Source organism: Herpailurus yagouaroundi, unplaced genomic scaffold (genome assembly GCF_014898765.1).
Source record: "Herpailurus yagouaroundi ecotype Mexico unplaced genomic scaffold, PumYag 202, whole genome shotgun sequence".
Lineage (NCBI taxonomy): Eukaryota > Metazoa > Chordata > Mammalia > Carnivora > Felidae > Herpailurus > Herpailurus yagouaroundi.
The window spans coordinates 3,358,616-3,371,117 of record NW_024412433.1 but is presented as its reverse complement, the minus strand read 5'-3'; the positions used below and the strand labels follow the sequence as shown (position 1 = coordinate 3,371,117).

Sequence of the window (12,502 nt, the reverse complement as noted above, 5' to 3'; positions counted from 1 at the left end):
CCCAGCTGACCCAGAGTAAATCTACCCATTAGCACACTGCTGGCGGACCATGGGAAATCAGGCAAAAACGGCAAAGTCATTCACTTCTGTGACACCATTAATATCATCTTGATGGAGCCGTATAACTTGTGAGCTCTCTCTCTTGGCATTTTATCAACTTTCCTGCACGCGCATCAGCAGAGGGAATCTTTGCCATGCCGCGGAATCGGGCCATATGTACGTACAAGCATCCACATTCGCAGGCGTGTACAGTAAATCCTTGGTTTGCGAGCATAACTCGTTCCGGAAACACACTTGTCATCCAAAGCGAATTTCAAGAACCATCGGCTCAGGGGTGATCACGTGACATTCGGCATCACGTACTGCTCGGGTCGCAAGACCACTCGTTTATCAGGTTAAAATTTATTAGAAACGTTTGCCCGTCCCGCGGAAGTCTTACAGAACAGGTAATTTGCAATCCAAGGTCTTACTGTGTTCCCCTTTGGAAAGAAATACAAAATCATAGAATCTGGAAGCCAGAAGGGCCCCTGGGGATTATCTGGTCTGAGCCCCCAGCTAGTGTCTGAAGACCGTCTGTAACACCCCCGCCAACCGATTCTTCAGACTCTGCTCGGCCATCTGCAGTGACCGGGGATTTTCTGCTTCCCGAGGCAGCCCCTACATGTGGGTTCTTTCGCGTCCAAACCAGCCTTCTGTAACGTCCCACCAGTTTGCCTTCCTGGGGTCACGTGGCGAACGCCTGACCCACCGCCACAGAAACATCTCTGAGATTTTGGAAGCACTTATCAGGGCTCGTCGCAGACACTGCCAATGACCTGCCCAGCACCCCCCCCACCCCGCCCCCAATCCTTGTGTAGAGGCCACCGGTGTGGCCCAGACTGTTACCACATCTCTCCAGGAGACGCGCCCAGTGACCCCGCTGTGGGGGTTTGTGGGGAAGAGGTGCGTCCCCTTCCTTCTTGGGCTTCCTGTAGTTAAGGATCAGACCCAGTGTGCTAGATGGCTGAGGTACGGGTCTTCCAGAATGTTCTTATCTCCTAAGGCCTCTGAGATAAGCAGAAACGGCCGTCTGCCTTGCCTCCAAACCTTCACCCTTGCTTATCTCAATGGAAAATTCCGGCAGGGATTTCTGAACACCGAGTGAAATTCCTCAGCTCAGCAATCAGTTCGGTGCTGGGCTCACTTCCAGGCTGGGCCGAGCAGAGCGGAGCAAAGAAGCAAAGTCCGGCCCGAGGCACCCAGGACCCCACCGGCCGGGACGGGGGCCTGCCCGGTGAGAGGCGGCCTCCCCAGGTTCGGACAAGGTGCTAACAGAGCAGTGGGTGGGAGCAGAAGAGGCAGGCTCCCCCCGCCAGACGGAAGGGGAAGGGTCAAGATAGACCCTTCAGGGAGGTGACACCGGACTCACCGAAGAGGGACCAGAAACTCGCCCAACGGCAAGAAGAGGAAGGGCCTTCTGACGGGGAGCAGTTGGGTAGCGATGGACGCCGTCCCCCTCCCTAGTCCGTGACCCCTCCCCTCATTCTGCTGCTCTCCACTGGCTAAAGGCTCCCAGAGCCTTTAGCACTGCTGTTCCTTCCACCTGGAAATTTCTCCTCCCAGACGGACACACTTCAGGCCATGTTCGCTTCCTGTGGCCGTTGTAACAAACGACCATACACTGGGTGGCTTAAAACAACACAGACTTAACTCTTTTATAGTTCTGGAGCTTAGAAGTCGAAATTAAGGAGTTCGCAGAGGTGTTTCCTCCCAGAGCCTCTGAGGGAGGATCTGTCCCCGGCCTTTCTCCTGACTTGCGGTGGCTGCTGGCAGCCCTCGGGGTCCCTTGGCTGCATCAGGCCCGTCCCTGCCTCGTCCTCACAGGGCCTCCTCTGTGGGCCTCCTTTTCTCACGAAGACACTGGCCTTGGATTTAGGACCCACCGCTTAATCCAGGATGACCTCGTCTCCAGATCCCTAACTCAAAGACATCTGCAAAAACTCTTTTGCCAAATAGTGTCACAGTCACGTGTACCATGGTTAAGACGTGGGCACATCTTTCAGGGGACCACACAATTCAGCCCACAACAGGGCCTGCTCTCATAGCCCCCTGCCCACAACTCTTTCTCTGACCGACCTACCCAAGCACTCCCTGCCCCTCGGCCTTGCGGTATTTTTCTCCATGACACAGCGGCTCACATGTTTCATATCTTCCTTATTGTCTACTGCTGTCTCCCTGACTACGATGTAAATTCCTAAGGGCAGGATTTTTTAACCGCTCTGTTCACTGTTGTAACTTCAGGGCCTAGAACAAGTCTGGCACATAACAGTCACCAGGTAAGTGTTGGTTGAACCAATCTTTGCATGTAAGCGTTTAGAGAAAATTCTGTACCCACGATTTCAGGATACTCCTGGATCGAACCCGTTCATCCATGAACCTAATATGAAGAATTCCTTGATTAGAAGGAAGGATTTCTGAAGACAGGAAGACCTACCTTTAAAGTCAAAACTAACATCACACTTAATAGAAAAGCAGCAGGAGTATTTTAATTAAATACAGAAGACCGAACAAGTATCCCCTGTATTAATTTTCCTTTTATCATTATTTTCCATGACATTAAATTCCCTTGGTCACACATTATGATAGTAAAACCAAAACACCACACACACACACACACACACAAAACAAGACAGAAAGAAATAATTAATATAAGAAAGAAGGATGGATGTCATTATTTACCGATAATTTTATACTTAGAAAATCCAAAAGGACATCGGCTATAATATTATTAAGGATAGACTTTTAGAAAGTAACCAGATAAAAATGAATCAAAGTACCAAACATTAACTGATGAGAGACACAGAAGACCAGATACGTGAAGACACTTCATATGTTCCCAGAGAGTCAGCATCATGACGTTGACACTTCCTCTAACCCAGCTTAATTTAATCCAACACGAGCTACCATTTCCTTGGCATGCTTGATGAAAGCATAGGGCAATCTGCCTGTCAAACATCGACTGTTGGGGGCCGGCTTAAGAACCTATGCCTCATGTCTTGTCTCAGTGGAATAACATGTTTTAACTTTCAAGCACACCACTTATAAATAAATGTTCTGAGCAAGTCCATGATGGGGGGAAACTCATTAGCATGAACACATTCCCCATCCTTCCCACCACACACCTTCTAAAAGGGATTCTGGCTTCGCTTTCTCTGCTTGCTCCCCAGTCCCTGCCTTCCACGGGACTTTTTCTCCTGGCTGCCTGATTCCCAGCCTTACGGGGCTGACTTGGGAGTGCAAGTGAAGAGGGATAGAGCTGGAGAAGAGGGAAAGGGGGTACAGACCCCCAAGAACAAAGTGGGCAAGCCTGTCTGCATGTTCATGTTTCATGTGCATGTACTGAAAGCAGTAGACAGAGTTGAGCCTTAACATTTTTCTCCTCTCTGCCTTCTAATTTAGAGTATCTGGTCCATTTACCTTTAATGTAATTAAGGATATGGTTCTATTTCAGTCTACCATCTTGATGTTCATTTTCCATTTGTTCCCTCTATTCTTTGTTCCTTTGTTCTTTTTTTCCATCTCTGTGGAGTGCATCAAGCACTTGTCGTATTCCATCTCTCTCTTTTACTGATTTCTTAAGTATATTTTATTATAGGGGCACCTGGGGGGCCCAGTCGGTCTAGCGTCCGACTTCGGCTGAGGTCATGATCTTGAGTTCATTGAGTTTGAGCCCCACATCGGGCTCTGGGCTGACATCTCAGAGCCTGGAGCCTGCTTCAGATTCTGTGTCTCCCTCTCTCTCTGCTCCTCCCCTGCTCATGCTCTGTCTCTCAAAAATGAATAAACATTTTTAAAAAGTATATTATATTATAATTTTAAGTTATCTGATTTCCATGGGGTACTTTTTATTTTTATAATTTCTGAATCTCTTCAGAAATTCACACTTCTTTGCCTATTATATGATCTCTCTTTCCATACGGATTCTTGACCATATTTGTCAGAGTGTTTTAAACTTTTTGTGCACAAATTCCAACATCTGGTTTGTTTGTGAGTCTGTCTCTATTGATTGGTTGTTTTGTTTGTTTTTCTCTTAACCATGGGTCTCATTTCCTTTACCCTTGAAGAGTGTTGACCTGTTTTCAGCAGCCAGTTCAATTACTGGTGGATCACCACGAACCTGTGGGAATTTTGCTTCACACCTGGTTGGGGCGGGACCTATTTTGATTTGCCATGGATCCTAGGGTGAATATTAGTCCTGGCACATAGCCTTGGCTCCTAAACTGAGGCCCTTCTGGGGTCTCAATGGAAAGCCTAAGGCGTCTACCAAGCTCTTCTATGTGGCAGAACATGAACTCCACACCCTGTCTCCCCTACAGTGGGCAGGAGCTGAGGCCCTGTCAGCTCTTCACGCCCTACAGGTGACACTGGCCACCAAGCTTCTTGCAGTCTTACCTGTGTGTGTGCACCATTGAGACATCAGCTAAGGATTTCAGAACAATCAAGATGCAGTATTTGGGGGCTCTCTCCTCTGTGGCCCCCTTCTCTTTAAGATTTCATCCCTCTCCCCAACAACAGCAGAATGCATGTTCTCCTCAAGCTCCCGAGGAACACTCACCAAGATAGACCACGTCCTGAGTCATCAAACACACTTTCACAAACCTAAAAGAATAGAAATCATACAGTGTCTGCTCTCAGTTCAACAAAATTAACCTAGAAATCAGTAATAGAAAGATAACTGGAAAATCCCCAAATACATGGAGATTCAACAACATAACGCAGGAGGCAAAGAAGAAATCTAACAGGAAACTTTAAAATGTTTTGAGGGGCGCCTGGGTGGCGCAGTCGGTTAAGCATCCGACTTCAGCCAGGTCACGATCTTGCGGTCCGTGAGTTCGAGCCCCGCGTCGGGCTCTGGGCTGATGGCTCAGAGCCTGGAGCCTGTTTCCGATTCTGTGTCTCCCTCTCTCTCTGCCCCTCCCCGTTCATGCTCTGTCTCTCTCTGTCCCAAAAATAAATAAATGTTGAAAAAAAAATTTTTTTTAATGTTTTGAGCTAAATGAAAATGAAAATACAACTTATCGAAATTGGCTAGATGCAGCAAAAGCAGCACTCAGAGGGAAATAGATAGCAGTGAACGCACTAGTAGAAAAGAAGAAAGATCTAAAATCAATCATCCAAGCCTCCACCCTGGGAAACTAGAAAAAGAAGAACAAGTTAACTCCAAAGTAAGCAGAAGAAAAGAAAGAATAAGAATTAGAGGAGATGTCAATGTAACTGAAAACAGGAAATCAACAGAGAAAATCAAAGAAACCAAAAACCAGTTCTTTGAGAAGATCAATAAATTAATAAGCCACTAGCCAGGCTAAGAAAAAAAAAAAGAGGGAGGAAACAAATTATTAATACTGGAAATGAAAGAGGACATCACTACAGGCTCATGGACAATAAAAGGATAATGAAGGAATACTGTGAGCAACTCCATACCCACAACGTGATAACCTGGATGACACGGACCAGTTCCTGGAAAGACACAATCCGCCAAAACTCACACAAGAAGAAATCATCTGAATAGTCTTATGTCTATCAAAGAAATTGAATCAGTAATTAATAACCTTCCAAAACAGAAAGCACCAGGTCTGGATGCGTTCACTGGTGAATTCTACCAAACATTGAAAGAAGAGATCAAACCAGTTCTCTACAATCTTCTCCAGAGGACAGAAGTAGAGGGAATACTTCTTAACTCATTCTATGAGGCCAGCATTACCTTAATACCAAAACCAGACAAAGACATTATAAGAAAAGAAAACTACAGAGGGTGGTTCAGTTGGTTAAGCGTCCAACTTCGGCTTGGGTCATGATCTCGCGGTTCATGAGTTCGAGCCCTGCATCAGGCTCTGCACTGACAGCTCAGAGCCCGGAGCCTGCTTTGCATTCTGTGTCTCCCTCTCTCTCTGCCCTCCTCCACTCTCTCTCTCAAAAATAAATAAACATTTAAAAAAAAGAAAACTAGAGATCAATATCTCTCATGAACAGATACAAAAGTCCTCAACAAATATCGTCAAATCAAATTCAACAATGTATAAAAAGAATTATTCATGACGACCAAGTGGGATTTAACCTGCATATGCAAGGCTAGTTTAACATTCAAAAATCAGTTAATGTGATCCATTGCATTTAGAGGCCGAAACAGAAAAATCACAGGGTCGAGTCGGTAGACGCAGAAAAAACATTTACAAAACCCAACACCCTTTCATGACAAAGCCTCTCAGTACACTAAGATTTTCCCCCTTACTTTCTAGCCATTCTTGGCAGCCCGAACTGCATTCTCTGACTCTTCAGACCTGTAAGTTCTAGTTGCCCTGCCCTGAGCACGTGGGGAGGCCCTCAGAGGGAAGTCGTATCAACACGATCTCATGCAGAACAGGTCCCTTCCTTCAAGGGCCAAGTCACCCCCGCTTCTTCATCCCACACCAGGCTCTGTGCTGGGTCTTGCACATTCCTAGTCCTTCACTGCTCACAACCTCCCGTGCTCTGGACCCAGCTTTATTCATCTTTTACAGTTGTAGGAACCGAGGCTCAGAGAAGTCAATGACCTACTGCAAGTCCCACAACCTGCAAAGGACAGAGCAGGCTCCGAACTCACACCTGTCAGATGCCAAGGCCATGGCCTGACCCTCCCTCTGTGCTGGTTGACCGGCACTTTCTTCTCTCCATCAGGGAGGGCAAGGCAGCGGCCAGGCGGGCCCTCTACAGAGAGTAGTGCCGGACGTTCCAGCTGCAGGGGTGAGAGGTGAGAGCCCATCCCTCCGGGTGCTCCCCCCAAACCTGTCCTATCAGCAAAGCAGGAGGAGGGAGTTGCTGGGAGGTGAGGAACCCTGGACCAGCTGCTGGCTGGGGAGGCGACGTCCAGAGCGGGGGCCCCCGTCCGGCGCTGGTGTGGCCGTCGCTCTGGAGACTCTATACCACCAGCTTAGCCCCTCCTTCCCCGGCTGCAGGGTCCCCAGTCCCTGCCCAGGGGTAGGCACAAGGCCGCCATGTTGTCAGCTCTTCGGCCGTAGGGACTGACAGGGATTTCAGTGGTGGGGGGATCCTGGCAGTAGGTCTCATGGGGGCTGGGCTGAAGTGATTCAGGACTTGCTGCAGCTCCAGGGACCAAATTATAATCTGCCGCCCCTCTAGAGTCCCACCGCTGTCCTTCTGTTCCTTCTTTCTGTCCACTTTCTTGGTCTCTGCTCTTGTGGCCAAGTGCCCACAAGAAAACATGATCGTCCTAGTTAGTCACGTGGAACTAACAAGTGACATAGTGAGTGTGTGCTCGTGTTACAACCGTTATCTCTGTGGGGTAAACTCCGTGCCCCTGTCAGCTGGGGCCCAGGAGAGATGGGGGTGCCTCCCAGCATGATCCATGCATCACGCGGGGCCAAGCTCTGAAGGACTTGGGCTCGGTCCGCTGTTCCATGTCGGGTGATTATCCTCTCAGAGACCCCTCGTTGGGTTCAGCTCTGCACTAGTTTCCTGGGGCTGATGTAACAAATCACCATGGACTGGGGGCTTAAAACAAGAGAAATGTGTTGCCCCACAATCCTGGAGGCCCGGAAATCAAGGTGTCCATAAGACTGGTTCCTTCCAGAAGTTCTGAGAGGGAATCTGTTCCACGCTTCTCTCCCAGTTTCTGGTGGTTCCTGGCAACCCCTGGTTCTTCTACGACACAAATTTGGGGGGATGCTCGTCAACCTAGTACTAACACTTAGCGTCCAAAGACCTCCTTTTGGTTCAGGAACCCCCGAAGGACTGGGCCGAACAAACGCCCAGGTCGCTTTTCGCAGAGACAGACCTCCCCAAAAGCATGTTGGCCGAGCTTCTCGTGAAGATTTATGACGCCCACGGTGTTACGAGTTGGACTGTGTCTCTCCCAGAATTCATACGCTGAAGCTCATGCCCAGTACCTCCGTATGAGACCTCATTTGGACCTAGAGGCCAAAGAGCGGTAATCGGGTTAAAGTGAGGTCATCACAGTGGGACCTAGCCCAGTAGTACAACAGGTGTCCTTACAAAAAGGGAAAGTTAGGCCGAGATGGAGGAAACGCTTCTAGAAGCCAGAGGACGCCAAGGATTCCACCAGAAGCCAGGGAGGGGCAGGGGACCGATGCTTCCCCACTGTCTCCAATGTATTTTGAAAACATTCTTTTGGCTGCAAGTTACGAAGTTAACTGAAGCTACCAGGAATAGAAGGGATTTTATTAGACATCTACTGAGGTTGCTCATCAAAGCCCAGAGCAGGGGGCTTGGAATCCACCTCTCTGCCCCTCTGTGCTCACAGCAGCCCTCAGATCTGGGATGGATGAGAGACCAGCCCTGCCCGGCTGCCAATCACCCCGCAAACTCCCCAAACTCCCATCCCCATGAGCCATCGATGGTGGGGGACACTAGGGGAGGCAGATGGGGTATGGGGAACGTGAACAAACGTCTGAGCAAAAGGGGGTTCCTTGTGTGCAGGACAGACAGTCCTCGGGGCGATGGCTGTTACTCGAATGATTATCACATAATTATTATTACTCGTGCGGTGCATGGCCTACAAACTCCAAAACATGACAACCAGTCTGGTTTTATATTGTTTCAACTTCTCAGGGCAAATGTACCTAAAATGCATTCTGATCCCAGACAGGAAAGACACCCGTAGCTGTTGCGGAAGCTGCTCGTGCATCCCTGCAAATTCCACGGGTTGAAACCCCGCGCCCCCATCCCTCCCCACCCCCACCATCTGATGGCATTCAGAAGCAGGGCCTTTGGGGGCAGATTAGGCACGAGGGCGAGGGCGAGGGCGAGGGCGAGTCCTGGCGAATAAGATTAGTGCCCTTGTAAAAGAAACCCCGGAGAGACTCCCCCGCCCCTTGCACCACTGAGGACACAGCAAGTCTCTGAACCGGGAAGCAGGCCTCCACCAGACACGGAATCCGCCAGCACCTTGATCTTGGACTCCATAGCTTCCAGATCTGTGGGGAATGAAGGTGCTGCTCTGCTCTAGCAGCCCGAAGGGACTAAGACAGCCACAGAAAGCTCCAGGTGGGGCGCCCGGCGTGGGGGCTGAGTCACTCTGCGGCAGCCTTGCCGGGCAGGCAGGGCCCTTGACCCACGTCTTGTCCAACAGACCCTGGGCTCTGTTAGCTCCGAAAGTGGGCTCCGTGAATTCTAGACCCGTGTGATATGATCCTAGGACCAGCGTTGCTCGGCCAGCTGCGTTTGGAAGGACCGCTCCCTGCAATCCCTTCTTGGGGAGTCAATGAACCATGCCATTTGCCCGAGGAGTCCCCTGGGGGAGCTGTGCACCACCCCCCCGTTCACCTTTACTTCGACCCGCATTTCCCAAAGTTACTGGACCCTAAGTGCCTCTTTCGTGAACTGCCTGGGACTAGTGGTAAGGAAGCACATGTTGGGGGAACCCACCCGACCTGGTGCCAGCGCCTCCTTGAGGTGCTCCTGGACATGTATCCCTCCCTGAGGCTCCTTGTGCCCCTTAGGCCCCAGCACTGAAAACGTCCTTGCTCGTGCTGCACGAGTGCCCTGCACCCATGCCTGCTGCCCTCCCAGCAGCCACACCACTCAGCTTCTTCGCATCACCAAGCCCCCTCCCCCACTTGCTCTTCTGGACACTCTGTCGATGGCCCACGTAAATTTACTCCCAGAACGAGACCAAACCCCCAAGAGCAGTCTGACCAACACAGAATGGAGTAAGCACGTCATTTCTTTTGCACAAGAGATCTGCAAACTTGTCCTTCATTAAGTATTTATCAAAAACCTTCCCGTGCCCCCCGGAACTGTGCCAGAGAGCCCTGCAGCCACACAGAAATGCCCTCGAGGAGCCTACTGTGGATTGAAAAGGCCAAAGGAAACTTTGCAGAAGTAAATCATAATATAAATTCCATCACTCGCAACAGCAATGCAAGGAATGTTGCCATGACAGTAGATGGTGAGCCCCTGAGAGCATGAAGGGCAGTCAGAGTCACCCAGAGCACTCAGTGCCCCCCCCCCCCCCCCCCCACCCCGGGCCAGAAGCACAGAATGCACTGGAAGAAATGCTGTTTGGAAGCCAGGCAAGGGAAGGCAGGTACCTGATCCCCTTCTAGGCCTTTCTTCCTCTCCAGGTTTGCTGTGAAGAAGTCTTCTCCTAAGGACCGCGGCCCGAGTAGATGGTTATCCTGCCCAGAACACGGCAGGATGCAGAAGACCCCATCCCAGGGGGGCAGAACTGGAAACAGAGGCTGGGGTAAGATTCCACAGAGGGAGGCTCTGTAATTACACCAGGACTGGTAACTGTAAAAGCCCCAATAACCACAGGAGGCACCACCATCCACAGTGACAAAGATGGTCTTCAAGGATGCCGGGAAAGGCTTTGCTTCCCTTGGGACTCCACCAAAGGAGGCCACCCCTCTGCCTCATTCCCGGACGACCTTCAGAACATAGTTATTGAACTGGTCAGTGAACAGGTGCATGGTGGGTAAATAGGGAAAAAAAAAAAAAAAGAAAAAGACCTAGCAGAGTTAAACCGCCATGTGAGTGAATGAATGAAAGACACGTGTCCTTCAGGAACTGAAGTAATTTGAGTCCCGGCCTCCTGATGGTTTCCCCCACAATGCATTCATCGACCACCCAGAAAGGCAAAAGCAAGCTCTTGCCCAAGACTGGGAAGCAGAAAGTTATTGATGTATCCTGCTTGCACACGCGTGTGCACACACACACCCACGGGGGTTCACATAAGCTTACCTGTGGATGTGTGGTCTGAGTTGTCTCTTTCTCGCTCGCCTCTCTCGGGCACTGACATGGCTCTGGGCCTGGTCTGGAGGGTGGTCCTCCTTCCTGGGATCAGCTTTGGCCGGTCCCTCGGCCCAGTCCCTGCCCTTCTCACCCCTCCCCTCCTCCCCAAGACCAGGGCCCCTCCTTCCTCTTGGGAGCTGTGTCTCATTTCTGCCACATCAGGGCAGCCAGGGGCCTTGGTCAATAGCTAAGGTCTGGTGCTGAGCCAGGATCCTGAGTCCCCTTCTCAGAGTGACAGGCCTGCTGTTTCCGGAGAGGACAGAGATGGTTGTGGGGGAGAAACAAGAATTTTCCCTCCACCCTTCTGCATTCCTTGGCTGAGAGCCCTGCAATACAAGACAGAATAACAAGAGAAACACAAACGGAAGTTGACTAAGATGCATCCACGGGAGACACCCAGAAAAGAGTGGCTCAAGCCACTGGCTGAAATGCCATCTTCAACTAGAGACAAAAGGCAGAAAGGCGCGGGGGGTCCGGTTACGGGGAGGTTACCAGGAAAAGCACAGTAAACCAGGATAAGCTTGTGCAGATTTGAGTGGCGCCTTGTGCCCTGATCAGAGTTTCTTGTGGTTTAGAGTCTCTTCTCTTTCTGGTAGAGAGGGAGCCACCCCCACACCCAGAGCCGTCCTGTGTACATGCAAATTTCTCTTACAAAGGAGCAACTGCTACCCTGTTTTCTGCGCTTCTCCTGTGTCTACTGTTTCTTAAAATAATCGGCTCAGAATAACCCTCATGCCAGAGAAGCATTTGGGGGATGGCAGAAGTTGCTACCCTTCACAGCCTGACGCTCTTGTCCTTAGGGCGGGGAAATCGGGGCCGTGAGGCCCAGGTCACAGCAAGGCAGCCACGCACAGCTTCCCCACCTGGGTCTTCCTCGGCTTCAGCTTCTTCTCGTGGGAGTAAATCACACCCATCCACAAAGCAGGAGTCCCTTCCTGATGGTCCAGTGAGAAGCTGCGTTGGAGCAGGGTGGCGACGTCCTCGACTCATGCCTCAACTCCTTTTGCTGCCTTGAGAGGCACTGAGGACAGGAACTGGGTCTCACTCGTTTCTCTTCTCTCCCGTGCACACAGTAGGTTCTCTGCTGCACCTGCATCATGGGCCCTGGGCTCCCCCGGACAGTCTGCAGGGCTGGCTACTTCGGCGATCATTGTTCCGAGGCCCCTGTCTCGCGCTGTGGATTGCATTTTACTAGGAGTCAGGAAGACGTTTCCTAGGAAGAAAACCGTATCATCTTTGTTCTGCTCGAAACAAAGCCGAATTTTATCGGCTGTTCTTTGGGGAAATGGATGTAAAGAATTCACCTTGAGCACAGGATGCAAATGAGTCAGTGGCAAACTATTTTACTCTCATGTTCCTAAAATAGATCGGGTGCCGACGGGGAGGCCTTGCCTTGGCCCGGAGCCCTGAGCGCTGTTACAGCTGAGAGCGGGACCAGGCAGAGCAAGACTCCTCCAGAGTGTTCTCGATTGGTCACTGTCATCTTCAAGTGCAGAAATTTCCACTGACTTTTTTTTTTGCCCCCCAGGAGAAAGTCCTCAGAGCATTATTCAGCATCACCTAAACTTGGTGAGATGTTTGTACGGTTTAAAAATTGGCCACCTGAGGACACGGAGTGCTTTTAAAGCCACTGCCAAAAATATGGCAGTCATCTTCTAGTAATAAGGAAAAAGATCTGAAACAGCTGTGCTCAATTTCCGCTTCTGGAGGCTCG

At 50.4% G+C, this 12,502-nt stretch overlaps 1 protein-coding gene across 2 annotated transcripts in view; it reads right to left on the bottom strand.

The window, feature by feature from the left end:
• Positions 1-12,095, bottom strand: part of RAB17 (RAB17, member RAS oncogene family) — a 30,621-nt gene extending 18,526 nt beyond the window's left edge. The window contains exons 1-2 of one of the 2 annotated variants that reach the window (XM_040450562.1): positions 10,738-12,095; positions 10,086-10,263 (exon numbers count right to left, since the gene is read on the bottom strand). Coding sequence is in view for 1 of the 2 variants with exons in the window: in XM_040450559.1 (XP_040306493.1) it covers positions 10,086-10,222; positions 10,738-10,936 (336 nt within the window). In the remaining variant the exon portion in view is untranslated. The remainder of the gene's footprint in view (positions 1-10,085; positions 10,264-10,737) is intronic. The other variant, XM_040450559.1, reaches the window with a different exon arrangement.
• Positions 12,096-12,502: the final 407 nt, after the last annotated feature.